The 17,082-nt window shown below is 52.1% G+C and overlaps 1 protein-coding gene across 1 annotated transcript in view; it reads left to right on the forward strand.

Annotated features, from left to right (window-relative positions):
• Positions 1 to 17,082, forward strand: part of CRACR2A (calcium release activated channel regulator 2A) — a 71,578-nt gene that overhangs the window by 15,413 nt on the left and 39,083 nt on the right. The window contains exon 5 of the mRNA XM_060165682.1: positions 15,248 to 15,338. Within this exon, the coding sequence (XP_060021665.1) occupies positions 15,248 to 15,338 (91 nt within the window). The remainder of the gene's footprint in view (positions 1 to 15,247; positions 15,339 to 17,082) is intronic.

A 17,082-nucleotide genomic window follows, 5' to 3' on the forward strand; every position in this document is an offset into this window, starting at 1 on the left:
GACGCCGGCCCAGGCAACGTGCTTGGGGCCTGAAGAAGCTGCTCGGGAGCCGAGCCCGAGTTGGCCAGGCCCCGGGCGCCGCAGGTGCGGGCTCGCCGGGTGGGTGTCCCTTGGCCTGCGGGAACGAGTCCAGTGGGGCGCTGTGCTTGTCCACACTCGTCGACGAACGTCACCGCGAGGAGCTCGATGTTGTGACCCACGGCGTAACTCAGGACAGCTTACCGTCCTGAAGCCTCAGCCAGAACGCGGGCTGGGTGGGCGGCGAGCTGGGAAGCACCCTGGGGAGGTCCTCCCGGGGCCCTTGTCCCACCCGGAGATTTGCTCGTGTTCCATAGGAATCCTCAGCGGTTCCAACAGAGACCACAAGAAAGCACACAAGCCCCTAATTTAGAGAGAGATCACCACGCGTGCGGACCGCTGTCCACGCACCGCCCTGAGCTCCCTTTCATCTCATGCCTCCCCCCATCAACTCTAAAGTAACTTGCTGAGGCCCACTGGCTATACACAGGTCTGGAAGAGGACCTTTCGGACCCTGAAATATGAGCAATCGTGGCCGTGTGGTGCTGGAGGGAACACGGTCGGGCTAGAGGAGTGTTCAGAGCATTCTGGGGTGAGGCTCCCAGGGCTGGGAGAGAGAGGGGTTGAGGGTATACGCTATAGAGCCTTTAGCTGAATAAGCTGTGAGTCAGAGCTGAGTCCGAATGTTGGTTCTGCTGCCTACTAGCTGTGTGACTTAGGCCAAGTTACTTAACCTCTCTGAGTTGCAGCTTCCTTATGTGTAAGATAGAGACGGTAATACCCGTGTCATAGACCTGTGAGGATTACATGTCAGCATTTAGAACAGTGTGGGCACTTAGTAAGTATTCGATGAACGTTAAAATAATAATATTTATTACTATTTTAAATAAGTATGTCTGTGAGTCTTGGAGGATTTGCCTGGCTGAAGTGGAGAGCTGGAGGTGAAGTATAAGGATCCCTTTATCCTTCCAGACAACACAGTGTAGAGCTTTGCTGTCGAAGTCTAGTCTATGGAATCACCTGGAAGCTTCTCGGGAATGCAGAGCCTCAGGCCTCGCCCCAGGCCTACCGACTCTGCGTTTTAACAAGATGTCCAGGTGCCTCTTGCGTGGATGTGAGAAGCAGGCCCAGGGAATCAGGAGCTCTGGGTCAGAGTCGTGTGTGCTCTCCAACCAGCTAGCTCTGTGACCTTGCTCTGGTCTCTTGGCCTCCCTGAGCCTCGATTTTCTCACGTGTAAAATGAGGCTTATTTTCTGCCCCTCACCACCCCCCTCTCTGGGTCCGGCACTGCTCACCCCAAGGAGCCACAGTGAAAGTCAGGGGCACCCCCAGAGGGGACGGCTCCCTTGTTTCCTAAGGAGACGAGGGCCGGAATGGCTGCAGTGACCCAGCTCGGGGCCCAGGATCTTACCTGCAGGGGGCCCCTCTGCTGGCCTGCACCTCCGCAGGGAGAGACTTACTGCAGAGCCTCTTGGGCCATACATCCATCTGTAAGTGGCCTGCATTCGTGTTTTGGTTCCAATTCAATGATGGTTAAAAAGTTCTTGAGCTGAAAGTCAAGGTCACTCTCAGCTGCATGGTCGAAACTAGCTCAGCCAGGAGTTCCAGTCTTCTGTGCCCATCCTCCGTTCATATGCCTGCCAGCTACCCCTGCCCCAGGTCAGCTGATGGAGTCCACTCTGGCCGGGGGACTCGGGTGGGCTCGGGGCTCACTGAGCTCTCTGGCAGTCCTTTTCCCAGAGACCTGTAGCGAGCAGAGCACTGCAACAGGAGACAGGAGCAACCTGAGGTCCTGCCCAGGCACCGCCACTGACCAGCTGTGTGACCTCAGGCAATGTGCTTTACCTCTCTGTGCATCTGTTTCCTTACCGGCAACATTCGAGAACGGGATTGGTGGTGTTCAAACTTTCTGATTGTGACTGGTCAGAAGACACGCGCTTGACTTTGCAGCTCCCACACATTTGTGTGTGTGAATAACTGAGACAAAAGTTTCATGAAACGTGTTCACTCTCGTGACATGTGATGGGCTCTGAGGTTTTCTCTTAGAGTCTCTTGTGTTCTCTTCTCTTCTGTTAAAGAAAGAAAAAGGTTGCTCACATCTTGTTTCCAGGTTCCTCCTGGACCAGGGGATCCCTGAAGGTCCTTGCAGCGTAGAAGTCAAAGAAAAAACTGAAACCCCGACGGGATCCAGAACAGTTAGATGGGAGGTTTTACAAATGGCTCAGCACGAGGCTGAGGGATTCTGGGACATCTAGGAGGCGAGTTTGGGGGTTTGGGCTTGTTTGCAGGAGGGGCACACTCTGGCTGGTGAAGGGAGAGAAGGGAAGGTCTGGGGCATCGTTTGACTCGGGCAGCCGTCTGGGGAGCCCTGACTGTCAACGCACCTCCCGGGCTCCGCCACGAGCCGGCTGTTCAGTCCAGGGGCTAACATGTCACTCCATCTGGGAAATGAGCGCTCGTCCCAGAGAGGGCGACGAGACTTGACTGCTGTGCACAGCTGAGGGCCGGGCACCGGGCTACAGTCGCGTGTGACTAGTAGCTGCCGTGTAACGGGCACTTACTCTGTGCCAGGCTGAGCTGAGCCAACGGAGCACAGAGTCCCCGTCTTTGAGGAGTTTACGATCACACCAGTGAGGCAGAGCCGTAAAAATTCTGCCGCACAGCCGACCAGGAAATCCCCGTGCTGTTGAAACACCTGACAGCGTGGCCATTGGCAGCAGTGGCCTCAGCTGCCTCCCCCTTTTCCTAACCACACACCTCGTTTCTCTGTCTCACGGGGCCCAGAGACTTGCGACCGACCTGGGGGGAGTCCTGGTCCCAGGTCCCCAGCCTAGCCATGTCCCTCAGGGTTACAGTTTCACTGCAGTGAGTGAGAAAGGCCCCCCTGCGGCATCCTCCAGGGTCACCTCCAGCCTCTAGGAGGGAGGATGCAGCGGGGGCAGTGCTTGGGCTTGACATCTTGAAGCTGATGTCCGGAGGCGCAGGCTCTAGGGCAGCGTCAGAAGCAACTCCAGGCCTTTCCTCCCGGCCGTGTATTTTATTTTCTGACCCTGCATGTCTGGAGCAGAGGAAAGAGGCAAGCCTGGGGGCCTTCAACCTGCCCCCCTCTTGCCTTTGGGACAGAAGTTGAGAAAACCTCAGATCTGAGTTAGACTCTGGGTTCAGTGTTTGACACTGGCGCGTGTCCACCGAGAAGCAGCCACGGCCTGGCGGGGTGAGGTGGGGGCCAGGTGGAATGCAGGGCCCTGGGCTGGTGCCCAGCTCGTCTGCGGCACCTCCAGAGTGACTGCATTCCCTCCACTTCCCTCGGAGGAGGAGAGGGTCAGATTGCAACCGAGCCGCTTTTCTCTGTGTGCACCACGCAGGGGCTTGGCGAACCTTACATTTTACCGTGGGAGACGTGGTTTGACGTGAGGAGGAACTTCTGGCCGTCAGAGCTACGAATTCCTTTGCCACTGAAAGCACCCTGCCCAATTATGTTGATCTGGAAAAAAAAAACTTGAGCTCTCCAGATGTAGAACGATGCTGCCTGGAGGCAGCGGGAACTTCAGACCTTTCGCCAGTAGGGGATGCTGGGGCCCTACTCCAGGAGGGCCTCGTTGCCTTGGTCCGGGGCGAGGGCTCTGAGTCTGCGCGTATAAAATATCCTGGGGGATTCTGACTTTGGACCCGAGTTGGAATCTGCCAGAGGAGTTGCCCTGGTTGAGTTCCTTACCAAGATCTAACGTGGAGGATGGGGGTAAGAATGGATTAGGCTGTGTCTGGGGAGCTCTTTGAAGAAAAGTGCTCTCGAGATCAAAGGCAGCCGTCTCTCAGTCTTCTGCAGCTCAGTAGCCTGTTCTGCATCCTCGGTGGACCCCCCTTGGCCTTGACAAGTTTTGCGAAGATCCCCACACCCTCACGGGCATCAGTCCCTCCTCTGCACAGTCTGTCCTCGTCCAAATGATTCAGGCCTCGGGCCGTTTCTCGGGAGCGTGGGGGGTGGGGCTCTGGGAGGGCTTCGCCTGCAGCCCCCACCCGGCCACTATCCTGCTGCTTTCTGTCTAGACCAGTTTTCCTCGGCTCTGCAAGGGTGTCCAGACCAGGAGGGAATGTGTCTCACAACCTGACAGGCAGCCCAGCCGTGATCCCGGCACCTGACACAGCCTGGGAACTGGTGTTCTGTGATGTGTGTGTGTGTGGGCAGGGAGGTCATCATTTCCTTGGCCTTGCTTCCAGGTAGGGCAGCAATTAAAGCATCGTACACATGGCAGGTGGCCCTTATGTACCACTTGCGAGCCTTAGCTGTGTGGTTCTTGAATGTTAGCTTGTTTCAGAATGACCAGGGACTCTTGATTAGAGAGTAAATTCCCAGGTCCCTCCTCCAGGGGGTCTAAATCAGTGTGTTTTGGGGGCAGGGGACCCAGCAATGTGCATCTTAGCACACGTTCCCCAGGGGTTCTGATGCAGGCAGACCCCAGACCCCGCTGAGAAATGCCGCTCTAGCCTGTTTCTCCAGAAGGTACCAGCCTGCAAAAGGCGCGTCCAGGAGCCCTTCCAGTCTCTAATTCCACTCCTGTTCTCAGCGTGGAGGGACGTTCTTGGGGAGGGCTCCAGGCCATAAGGCCACAGCTTAGTCACGCACGTGTCCTTTTATTGGTATATTATTATCGGAGGCAGAAGCGCATTGTTAACTTGGCCCCGAGAGCGGATGGAAAGGGGAGGTCGATTCGCGCGCTGTGTGCGCCGCGGGCGTGATCTGTAAACCTGACTGATGAGAAATGGTTTGCTTTATCGGATGGACTAAAGCTGCAAAGCTGGTTTATACAAGGCAGCAGAATCTAATTAGGGAGAAACCATCCATCTTGAAGATCCAATTGGCGATTATACAGCCTTTGCAGAATTTTCTACAAACTCTTATGTTTGCCTTTCATTCACCTCTACCCTAATCGTGTGGGGCAGTGTGCATGTGAGACAGAGAGGGACAGACAGAGACAGAGACAGAGAGGCATTAGAGAGACCGAGAGAGACTGATTTCACTGAGAGAGACTGATTTCAGGGGAACAAGGGAACCCTAACTGGGTTTTTCTAGTAAGAGCCTCCCTTTGCAGCCGGAGACCGCAGTTGCGTGGAGAAGGCGGCAGGGGGCAGTGGTGAGTCTGAGGCCCTCACGACTGTTCTCATCCCCACGGCAAAGCTGGCGGAGGCTGAACTTGCTTCCATTTTCTTCTCCGGCAAATAGCAGACTCGCTGAGATGTTTCTGGCCCAGGGTCTTCACTCCGTGATCAGAACGTGAGGGGCGGGGGCGGGGGGGGAGACCCGGGAAAGGGGGCAACCTCCAGACATTCGGCCCCATTCCTCACCCCAGGGCGTGCTCACTCCACAATTGACAGACCCCAGGTGGAATTTAGATGCTGACAATCCTATGCAGAGGTTTGGAGTTGTCAGGGTTTTTTTTTTCTTTTCTCGTCTTTCCTTCTTTTTCTTTTTTTAAAATTTTTATTGGAGTATAGCTGATTTACATGTTGTGTTAGTTTCAGGTGTACAGCAAAGTGAATCAGTTGTACATAGACATAGATCCCCTCTTTTTTAGATCCTTTTCCCATATAGGTCATTACGCAGTATTGAGTAGAGCTCCCTGTGCTATCCAGTAGGTCCTTATTAGTTATCCATTTTATAGATCGTAGTGGGTATATGTCAATCCCAATTTATCCCCCACCCCTTTCTCCCCTGGAAACCAGATGTTTTCTACATCTGTGACTCTATTTCTGTTTCGTAAATAAGTTCTTTTGTATCTTTTTTTTTTTAGATTCCACAAATAATATCGTATGATATTTGTCTTAAAACTGAGGGTGGTGGGAAGGCAGTGCGGTGCTGTAGATGCACATGGGGTGGGAGTCGAGGCCTGCATCCTTCCCCCGCTCGGGCCCAGGGAACCAGGTGACCACACACTGGCCGCTTGCACTGCCCCGATCCTCACTTCCTTCACATGGGATACAGGACACTTGTCTGTGACGGGAGGGGAACTCTTCCTCTCTCTGCATCTGCCTTCCCCCAGGCTTTGCAAACCAGAGTCCTGTGGTTCAGACCACTGTCGGTCCACACGGAAACACATGAGATCGGAGCGACTGCTCTCCAAGGCCAGTGGCCGTTTCTGAAGCTCTGCTTTGAGTTCAAGCTTCTGAAATTTATCTGAACTGTGGAAGAATGCCATTTGTTCTGTTCAAGGTTAAGACTATCCTTTCATTTAGGGAAGGAAGATGCTACTTTTCTTCCTTGAATGATTTCAGCACACCCTGCCTAGAGCCTAGAGGCGGGACCAGGTGACTTGCTGAGACCCTTTTGTTCCTAAGTGAAGGCAAAGGAGAGAGGGAACAGCAAAAAAATATGTTGACCAAGTAATATTCTATAGCAGAAAGGCTCGGCCTGTGTGCCATTAGCTGGAACCCCGGTGGAACTGAGTATTAATGCTCTGTTGTAGCCTGGTACCTTGAGTCTCTGTGTGCAGTGCCCTTTGTGAAGCTTAATTAATTTCCACAGTACCTGTGGGAGGCTGGCAGGGAAAGTTCTTGCTCGCTGCAAATTCTCTCTGAAGGCCTCTTTGAACCTAAGCCTTGTATTGACATGAGCATCACTATTCCCAGCCCATTTTGCTTCCCACGTGTCCCATCCTTAGATCTCCAGTACCCCCGATACCATGCACGTGCACACTACACACCCACACACAGAGTCATCCTTCTGAGAGGGGGCATCCACCACAGTCAGACTTCCTGGGTGGCATTGCATCCTCGAGGTCAGACCTGGGCCTCTCACCCTGGCTTCCAGTAGGTTCCCTCCTTTTCAAATCCATCACTACCCTTGCAGCATCCTCAGTATATAATTGTTCTCCTTCCCCCCACTGTTGAAAATCTCCCTTTTCTGGACTCAGCCTTCCTTAACTTTTCCCCTGATAGCTCTACACCTGCCCCACTGCCGGAGCAGGTCGCTTTCTCCACTTAACTCGCCAAGGCTGTTTGGTCACAGAATTGTGTCGGCTGGAGCTCAGGAAGGCACCACGGGGGGGGTTGGCACCGTGGGGCGCTGTGTGGCCCCTTCTGTCACCTGGAGCTCAGGAAGGCACCATGGGGGGGGGTTGGCACCGTGGGGCGGTGTGTGGCCCCTTCTGTCGGCTGAAGCTCAGGAAGGCACCACGGGGGGGTTGGCACCGTGGGGCGCTGTGTGGCCCCTTCTGTCACCTGGAGCTCAGGAAGGCACCACGGGGGGGGTTGGCACCGTGGGGCGCTGTGTGGCCCCTTCTGTCGGCTGGAGCTCAGGAAGGCACCACGGGGGGGTTGGCACTGTGGGGCGGTGTGTGGCCCCTTCTGCCTGCTCCTTTCCTCCACGCCACTGACGCATAGACTTGGAGTTCGTAAATGCTGAATTCCTGGTGGGCAGAGACCGTTCGGTAAGTCTAAATTATGTTGCCCAGAATGTTGTTTTACGAAGTAGTCAATCAGTACTTGTTAATGCTGGTGGTGACGTCATGGGCCTGCTGGACACTTCCACATGCATGATCTTACTGAGTCCACATGATTTCTTTCTTTTCAAAATATTTTTATTGGCGTCTAGTTGATTTACAATGTTGTGTTAGTTTCAGGTGTACAGCAAAGTGAATCAGTTATACCTATACATAGATCCACTCTTTTCTTAGATTCTTTCCCCATATAGGCCATTACAGAGTATTGAGTAGAGCTCCCTGTGCTATGCAGTAGGTCCTTATTCGTTACCTATTTTATATATGTGGTGTGTATATGTCAATCCCAGTCTCCCAATTTATCCCTCCCTGCCTTACCCCCTGGTAACCATAAGTTTGTTGTCTCCATCTGTAACTCTATTTCTGTTTTGTAGATAAGTTCATGGGTACCCATTTTTTACACATGACTTCTTTCTAATACAGGTATTACCATCTGGTTTTCCAGATACAGAAAACCTCAAGCTCATTGAGGTAATGTGACTCGTCCAAGGCCAGAAAGCTTATAAATGTCAAAAGCAGGATTTGAACCGAGAACTTCTCACTCTGGCCCTAATGAACTCTGAGCCCACTGTAGGTGTCAGCAGGGGGTTAAGACCTACACGACCCTGGACTACACAAGAGAGGCTCCGCAGCTATCATAGTGAGACAGAAGGGAGAGGATAAATAATTAGTGCTCGTGACTCTTACTCACTCTCCCTGGCTCCTTCACACATATGTCCCCCGTCCCCCTGAGAACTCTCATCTCTCTCCCTCCCTTCTCTTATCTATCTCTTCTCTGTCTCCTCCTCCCTGTGTTGTTCAAAATAACTAGGCATAGATATCATAGAATGAAATCATTAGACACTGCCCTGGGGGAAGGGAGTGTTTTCAGAGTGGTTAATAGAAGACAGGTTGCATATTTATGCCCACATGTAATTAATTGATAGCTCAGAGAGCTCTAGTACACACTGTTCTTCTTGTGTTCAACATGTTTACCAATGGCATGAATTAAGGGAGATATGGAAGAATATTGTGTAGTAATAAAAAAAAAAGGTCCATCCATAGAGAAGATACAACAAATATAAACCTGTATGTGCCAAACAACATAGCAAAACACGAAAAGCAGAAACTTAGAAAAACAAAGAAAATTTGATAAAAACAAGACTTTAAAAGCGTTTTAAAAGTTTAAAAGACTTCAACAAACTTATCTCAAATTTGACATATCACTCAAGCAAAAAGCACATCAGAGCTTCCCTGGTGGCGCAGTGGTTGAGAGTCCGCCTGCCGATGCAGGGGACACGGGTCCGTGCCCCAGACCGGGAGGATCCCACGTGCCGCGGAGCGGCTGGGCCCGTGAGCCATGGCCGCTGAGCCTGCGCATCCGGAGCCTGTGCTCTGCAACGGGAGAGGCCGCAACAGTGAGAGGCCTGTGTACCGCAAAACAAACAAACAAACAAAAAAAGCACATCAAATATACAAAGTGTTTGAAACCATCAACCAGCAAGCTTGATTTAAGAGATGAATGGGGAGTTGTGTGCCTTGCAGTAGAATACACATTCTTGTTATAGAACTTATGTAAAAATTGACAATATGGGGATACAAAGGAAAGGCTAATAGATTCCAAAAAGTAATCCCTTACCAATAAAGTTTCTTACTATAATACAGTAAAACTAGAAACCAACAGTTTATATATTTTTTAAAATGCTCTTCCTTTTTTTCTTTTTAAAAATATATTTATTTATTTATTTGGCTTCACAGGATCTTCGTCATGGCACACGGGAGCTTTAGTTGTGGCATGTGGACTCCTTAGTTGCAGCATGGGGGCTCTTTAGTTGCAGCATGTGGGATCTAGTTCCCTGACAAGGGATCAAACCCAGGCCCCCTGCACTGGGAGCTCGGAGTCTTAACCACTGGACCACCAGAGTAGTCCCTAAAATGCTCTTCTAAGTAAATCTCAGATAAATTAAATAATCAAAACGAACATTATAGGTTATTTAGATTACATTATGATTGAAAACTTAAAGTATCAACAGAATTTGGAAGGTCATTGAATACACTGGGCCACCAGTTGGGATCCATTAAGATAGTGACAGTTGAGAAAGATGGACTGAATCTAACAGGCATAAAATCTAACAGAATTACATTTGAGATCTTGCCCAAATCCAAAACACCAATGGCCAAAGCACAAGGTGGGAGAGATATGATTCAGTCACACCATCTTTTTCTTTGTTTTTTAAATTAATTTATTTATTTATTTTTGGCTGCTTTGGGTCTTCGTTGCTGTGCACGGGCTTTCTCTAGTTGTAACAAGTGGGCTTCTCGTTGTGGTGGCTTGTCTTTGCTGTGGAGCACAAGCTCTAGGTGCATGGGCTTCAGTAGTTGTGGCACACGGGCTCAGTAGTTGTGGCTCATGGGCTTGGTTGCTCCGTGGCATATGGGATCTTCCGGGACCAGGGCTTGAACCCACGTCCTCTGCATTAGCAGGCGGATTCTTAACCGCTGTGCCACCAGGGAAGTCCCTCAGTCGCACCATCTTTAAAACAAAAACCATCACTCTGCCATCAAGTTTCGAGGTTTTAGTCGACAAATGGGTTCAGCGTTCATCAACTATGTGATGTGACTGCCCAGAAAAGTGAATGTGCTCTTAGGCTGCATGAATAGGTAGGCAGCAGCTAGAGCAAGAGAGATCTAATCTGCACCGACCAGCCCTCATACACTGGGCATTCAGTTTGCGACTCTATGGCTTGAGAAAGCTCAATTAGAGCCCGTTCAGAGAAGAGTAAAGGGGATGGTGAAGGGACTTCCAAAAGAAAACTTCCATGTGAGACATGGCTGGAGGAAGTGGAGAGGCATGACCGCAACCCAAGGCTACTCCTTGACGTCTTAATGCTGTTTTAAAATATATGAAGGGTTGTTACACAGAGGCAGGATAAGGTCATAGAAAGACACATGTCTATGAGCCAGAATAGTCCATAGATGAAAGAGCTGCTTAGAGATCCAGCATTCCCTCTCCCTGGAGGTGTTCTAACCCAGTCTGGGTAAATACTTGCTGGAGATATTGTGGCGAGGATTTTAACACTGGAAAAATAGGTGGTTGGATCAGACAAGCCTTCCAACCCCGAAATTCTCCAGTTCCCCTGGAATCTGGTATTTCCTGCCATGTGGTCCACCCATGGACTTCTGAGTCTGGTATCCAAAGTCTTAAATTTATTTCTTACAGATTTTCAGCATTAACATTTTGAGCACAGGCCCTGTGGGTGACATCAATGTCTGAGTGTTCGTAACCTAGTGAAGACAGCATAAACCGAAAAGAAAGAATAGTTCAGGACTTTGAAATGTTCAAATAAAGACATACGGTGTCCTCCGAGGTCAGAGAAGGGCGTCAGTGCGTTGGAACGGACTCATGGAGAAGACTTCAAGTCTGTGTTTGTGTGCGTCAGGCAATCTGAGTGGTTTTAGAAATAGTGGCAACAAAGGGGTGTATAATAAGCAAACATAATCCGTCACCTCTTTTCTCTGATGGCAGAACGTGGTAAGCCCGGCTGGAGCACCGTAAGCCATACGCCCAGATCTTTTTTTTTTTTTTGCGGTACACGGGCCTCTCACTCTTGTGGCCTCTCCCGTTGCGGAGCACAGGCTCCGGACGCGCAGGCTCAGCAGCCATGGCTCACGGGCCCAGCCGCTCCGCGGCATGTGGGACCTTCTCGGATCGGGGGACGAACCCGCGTCCCCTGCATCGGCAGGCGGACTCGCAACCACTGCGCCACCAGGGAAGCCCTGCCCAGGTGTTTTGAGAGTGTCTCTAGCCATTGTTTCTCCCAGAAAAATAATTTCTCTGCAGACCCTGCTCACACACAGCCTTCATCTGGAATGGATCTCGCTCCGACAGGAGGTTTGATTGACTAAGCTTCCTGTTCTTCATCTTGCTGATTGCTTCTCACCCTTTCCAAACCTAGCAACCCTTTTATTCTTCAAACAAAGACCCTCCTCCCCTTGGGGAGTGTTAGCCCTTGCCCCCCGCAGCCCATGATAATAATTACGATAATAAATAATCCCTTACATCCATTTAGGACTTTGCAGTTCAAATACCTTGCACACCTGCTCTCTCGTTTGGTCATCGAGATGATGCTGGGAGGAACCGGGGGTACAGGTGCTACTTTGGGATCGGAGGAGGTCTTCTGCCCTCTGAGCTGGTTTGGTGATGGGAGTGGTGTGCACAGCGCCTTAATGATCTCATCGCCGGGGCTCGGGTGTCCGGCCCTGGGTCAGGGCTCATCCTCTGAAGACATTCAGGCCTCGGCAGCCTCCCGGGATGCTGGCCGGTTTTGTTCAAGAGCGTCTGCAAAGAAGGAGCTCCATGTCTGATCCAGTGTGGGCGCAGGATCGCGGATGCCCGCCTGCATCCCAGGACTTCTTTGTGGTGGGCGCATCCTTCGTGTTGAGGGCTGGGAGCAGATGCCATTCAGAGGCTGCATCTCTCTTCCCCCCATTTGTTTGTTTGTAGCAATTTGCAAAATTACTTCACGACTAACAGACTGACATGTGAGCACGAGAAGCATAGAGTTTATTAATTTAATCCAATAAAACTTCAAGTTAATATAACACATTTAATGACAGTGTGGAATTAATGCTCTGCATGGTTATTAGGCCTAAACGGTACACAGCTTATACGCCTGACTGTAACTAGTATTGCTTTAGCAGCGTCAAATCCATTTTTAAGTTCTTCTCATATCACTTTATTAGTTCCCTGGTGCTTATAGTTGGAATCACTGTCTCTAAGGTTTTCCTGGATACCGTTTACCACGTAGCACTGGAATTTCTTCCAGCACAGGAAGATCACTCCAGGCACCAGGGGAAGACCATCTCTGTTTCTGAAATTTCCTTTCCACTGTATCATTTCTGTCCCTGAGGTGTCCCTATGCAACAGCAGGAGCCTCGGCTCCTTATTTCTTGCCAAGGTTTTCTTGTAATTGTCATGGGCTAGCTAAGAACCAAAGTAACAATCCAAACATTTGTCATTTACCAAGAAGAGAGTTCTCACGCTTCACCAGAAAGACGTTTGTTACTCCTGGGACGGGAAGCCCAGTGACGAACACAGAGCCTTGGCTTGGAGGAGTCTGGGAGAGCTGTGTCCTCTTGCGGAGCACACCCTGGGCCAGTGCCGTACTCACCCAGAGTCGGGTTTGTGGTCTTGGGGATACAACCAAGAAAGGGAACTCAGACAGGTGAGTGACCTTGACCGTGCAGACCCACACCGGTTCCCTCGTCTGGGTCAGTTGTGTGGTTTCTGTGGAACTGGAAGGATGCCAGTCAAAATGGCGGCCTGTGCATGTGGTGCACAGATAGCGAGTGAGGAAGGGGCAGCCTATGGGCTGTGGTGCAGCCTCGGGCGGCGGGGGAGGCCTGGCGCTGGACTGGAGTCCCAGGGGGACTTGGGGATACAGGGAGGTGGGACTTTGAATGACGGAAGGCTCAGGGGAATGAATGCTTTCCTATCCTTGATGTTTTCTTCCGAAATCTCTCTGGTACCTCTCAGAACCGAGAACCAGGGCTGTTTGTTCAATTATAAAAGCCTCCTTCGTGGAATAAAGAACAAGGGAGTGCCAGCATTTGAGTTTAGAATGCCAGGTGCCCTGGAGAGCTGGAGACAGCTCCAGCCCTGGAGAGCTATGACGTAAGCCTGCTTGCTGGAGCCTAGAGTATGGCAGGTTCAGAACAGCCCTGGAGAGCTATGACGTAAGCCTGCTTGCTGGAGCCTAGAGTATGGCAGGTTCAGAACAGCCCTGGAGAGCTATGACGTAAGCCTGCTTGCTGGAGCCTAGAGTATGGCAGGTTCAGAACAGCCCTGGAGAGCTATGACGTAAGCCTGCTTGCTGGAGCCTAGAGTATGGCAGGTTCAGAACAGCCCTGGAGAGCTATGACGTAAGCCTGCTTGCTGGAGCCTAGAGTATGGCAGGTTCAGAACAGCCCTGGAGAGCTATGACGTAAGCCTGCTTGCTGGAGCCTAGAGTATGGCAGGTTCAGAACAGCCCTGGAGAGCTATGACGTAAGCCTGCTTGCTGGAGCCTAGAGTATGGCAGGTTCAGAACAGCCCTGGAGAGCTATGACGTAAGCCTGCTTGCTGGAGCCTAGAGTATGGCAGGTTCAGAACAGCCCTGGAGAGCTATGACGTAAGCCTGCTTGCTGGAGCCTAGAGTATGGCAGGTTCAGAACAGCCCTGGAGAGCTATGACGTAAGCCTGCTTGCTGGAGCCTAGAGTATGGCAGGTTCAGAACAGCCCTGGAGAGCTATGACGTAAGCCTGCTTGCTGGAGCCTAGAGTATGGCAGGTTCAGAACAGCCCTGGAGAGCTATGACGTAAGCCTGCTTGCTGGAGCCTAGAGTATGGCAGGTTCAGAACAGCCCTGGAGAGCTATGACGTAAGCCTGCTTGCTGGAGCCCAGAGTATGGCAGGTTCAGAACAGCCCTGGAGAGCTATGACGTAAGCCTGCTTGCTGGAGCCTAGAGTATGGCAGGTTCAGAACAGCCCTGGAGAGCTATGACGTAAGCCTGCTTGCTGGAGCCTAGAGTATGGCAGGTTCAGAACAGCCCTGGAGAGCTATGACGTAAGCCTGCTTGCTGGAGCCTAGAGTATTGCAGGTTCAGAACAGCCCTGGAGAGCTATGACGTAAGCCTGCTTGCTGGAGCCTAGAGTATTGCAGGTTCAAAACAGCCCTGGAGAGCTATGACGTAAGCCTGCTTGCTGGAGCCTAGAGTATTGCAGGTTCAAAACAGCCCTGGAGAGCTATGACGTAAGCCTGCTTGCTGGAGCCTAGAGTTTCCTTAACAGGACAGAGGGCAGGGAGCGAGGGGCAGAGAGGGCCTTCCATGCCCGGTCAGAGAAGAGGTGTAGAGGTGCAACCCCCTGGGAATGTCACATGTGATCGTCTCCAGTCTTGGTTCGAATGCTAATACCTGGTCCTTTCCGTTTGAACTTGGGGGAGTACTTGAAGGAGGATCTATCACTGGGAGAGAAAGAGGAGCCGTCCCGGGGTGACCCACAAACCTTGTCCCCAGAGCCGCATCTGTCCTCATCTCCATGTAGGAGCAGAGAGGCCAGCTACGTACTTCCTGTCCTGCGGGGCTCGTCGGAGTAGGAGGGGACGCTGAGAACCCAGCGTGTCACTGTTGCCATCAGCATTTACCCAGCCTCACCCTTCCCATGGCCCTGTGCCCAGACGGGTGAGCCCTTGGACAGGTGTGGCCCCCTTCCTTTCTAGGGGTGTCGTGATGGTGGCGGTGGTCGCCACCATGGAACCTTTTGAGATCCTATGAGAAATGAGGGTCATGCAAAGTTCAGCACATAGTTTCCAGGAGAGTACAGTTCAGGTGGTGCTGATGGAACCAGGTAGAGAGAAAGCGCCCAAAGTGGGAAACAGATACACCAAGAAACCAGAAAAGAAGCCCACACCGCACACCTTTATGCTGTCAACAAGCGTATAGGGGTCAGTGGGCAATAGGACGGTGAGTGTCACAGAGGCTGGGTGGATTGGTGCTGAGATAAAGCAGGGGACAGGAAGGTGGAGCCGGGGATGCCTGGGAGGGACAGCTGGGAGACAGGAGGATGAGAGGGTCCTGCTGGGCCCCAGTGGTCAGCTGATCCCGGGGAGCTGACCCTGCAGCCTTGGCTGACCCGACCGCCATGGTCGCCCACGCCACCCAGAGCTCCACTGGGGGATAAAGGCATCTCATTGCACTCTCTTTTTGTCACCTGTGCAGGAAAAGTGCTGCCTATGATGAAGAGATCCAGCACCTCTACGAGGAGATGGAACGGCAAATCAAAAGCGAGGAAGAGCAGTTTCTCCTGAAGGCAAGAGTCCGTTCCCGGGGCTTGGCTCTGCGGGCCAGGCTGCAGTACCACCTGCTCTGAGCATGCCCTCTCCCCAGCCCCGGATCTCAGATTGCAGTGCCCCATGGCACTGTTGATTTCCTGTTTCCCTGCTTTGTTTATTTCTTTCAAGGCCGTTGTCACCTTCAAATATGGCATATAATTTCCCGGGTTATTTTTATTGATTGTGGTCTGTCTCGTCCTACTAAGATGTAAGCCCCAAAGAGCAGGGATCTTTACCTTTTATGTGCTAATGTACCCTCAGCACTTCCACCGTGCTTGGAGCACAGCAGGCAGGCGTTCAACAAGTAGCTGTTGAATCAGTGAGTGAATGAACGAGGAATCAATGCAGAGAAGGATGCAGGGGCTTTACCAGCTGAAGCAGCCTGAAGCCTGGCTTGACGCTGGCTGTTCCCGAGACCTCCACGGCAAGCCTGCACGAACGCGGCAGCCCGTGCCACTCCACGCCCAGCAGCTCCCCTAAGGGGACCCTCGTTAGAGCCGATGCTTCCCATCCTTTCCCCTTGGAAACCTAGAAACTTTAATTCCCAAGACAACTCAAGCGCCACTCTTCTCGAATTCCACGGGGGAAAATGTAAAACTCACATTCCTGCTCTCAGTCAGGCACTCAGCCTTCCACCAAGCCCCGCCCTTTGTCTTGGGAGCTCAGAGCTGGTGAAATCCCTTCCTGTTCCAGGCTAAGCAGGATCCTTTCGGGGAACATATTCGTCAGACGGAGCTACAGGAAACTCCCTCTCATCCATTTTCGGATTATCCACTTGTCGGGTTCTCAGCGGAAAAGTCTTGGATTTGAAAGGTGGCCTCCTGTCTTAGTTCGGGCCATTACAAAAATATCATGACCTGGATGGCTCATAAGCAACAAACATCCATCTCTCACGGCTTTGGAGGCCGGAAGTCCAAGGTCAGGTGCTAGCGTGGTCGGGCTCGGGTAACAGCCCTGTCCCGGGTCGCAGGCGCCAACTTCTCTGTGTCCTCACGTGGGCGAGCTGGCTCTCTGGGGTATCGGACAAGGGCACTAATCCCACTCTGGTGGGCTCTGCCCTCATGACCTAATCGCCTCCCGAAGAGCCCACCTCCTTGGGGTTAAGTTTCAACGTATGAATTTTGAACATAGAGACCCTGCCACCGGCTTGCAGAGCCGCTGTCAGATCGCTCCCCTGCTCCTTAAGGCAGGTGGGTCCAAACCAGCGTTTCACTTCATGCTGCCCATTATCCACACCACGGCCCCGTTTCTTATCAGAGATGCCCTTCCAGCTGAGAGGGCGTCAGAATGCTTTCCAGAAAAAGCCGGTTGTGTTCTCCACCCAGAGCCCTCTGGAGGCTGGGCAGTATTTCCAGACCTCCCTCTCGCCTTCATTTTTACAGCGCTAATGCATCCTGGCTGACCCCGCCCTCCCCCGACTTCCAGCCTTCGTGAAGGCGAACAGAACAGGCAGAGAGAACACGCATCTCCTCACCGAGCAGACCCTACGGGGGTGGGGGGGCTTCCGGGAGCCTCAGCCTTACCCGCCCCCCCCCCCGCATCCCCTGCAATAGTAGACCTGCTCCCTTTACCCCAGTGGCTTTGTGCACAGAGGGGCCGAGTTCTGAGGGGGGGAGCGGCATTCGGCCCCCTCCCCCCCACCATGACTACAAGTCAAAGGTCATAGCTAAGGAAAGATGCTGCTTCCAGAAGCAATAGGTGGGTCAGCGCCTGGGGACTGGG

Source organism: Lagenorhynchus albirostris, chromosome 11 (genome assembly GCF_949774975.1).
Source record: "Lagenorhynchus albirostris chromosome 11, mLagAlb1.1, whole genome shotgun sequence".
Taxonomy (NCBI): Eukaryota; Metazoa; Chordata; class Mammalia; order Artiodactyla; family Delphinidae; genus Lagenorhynchus; species Lagenorhynchus albirostris.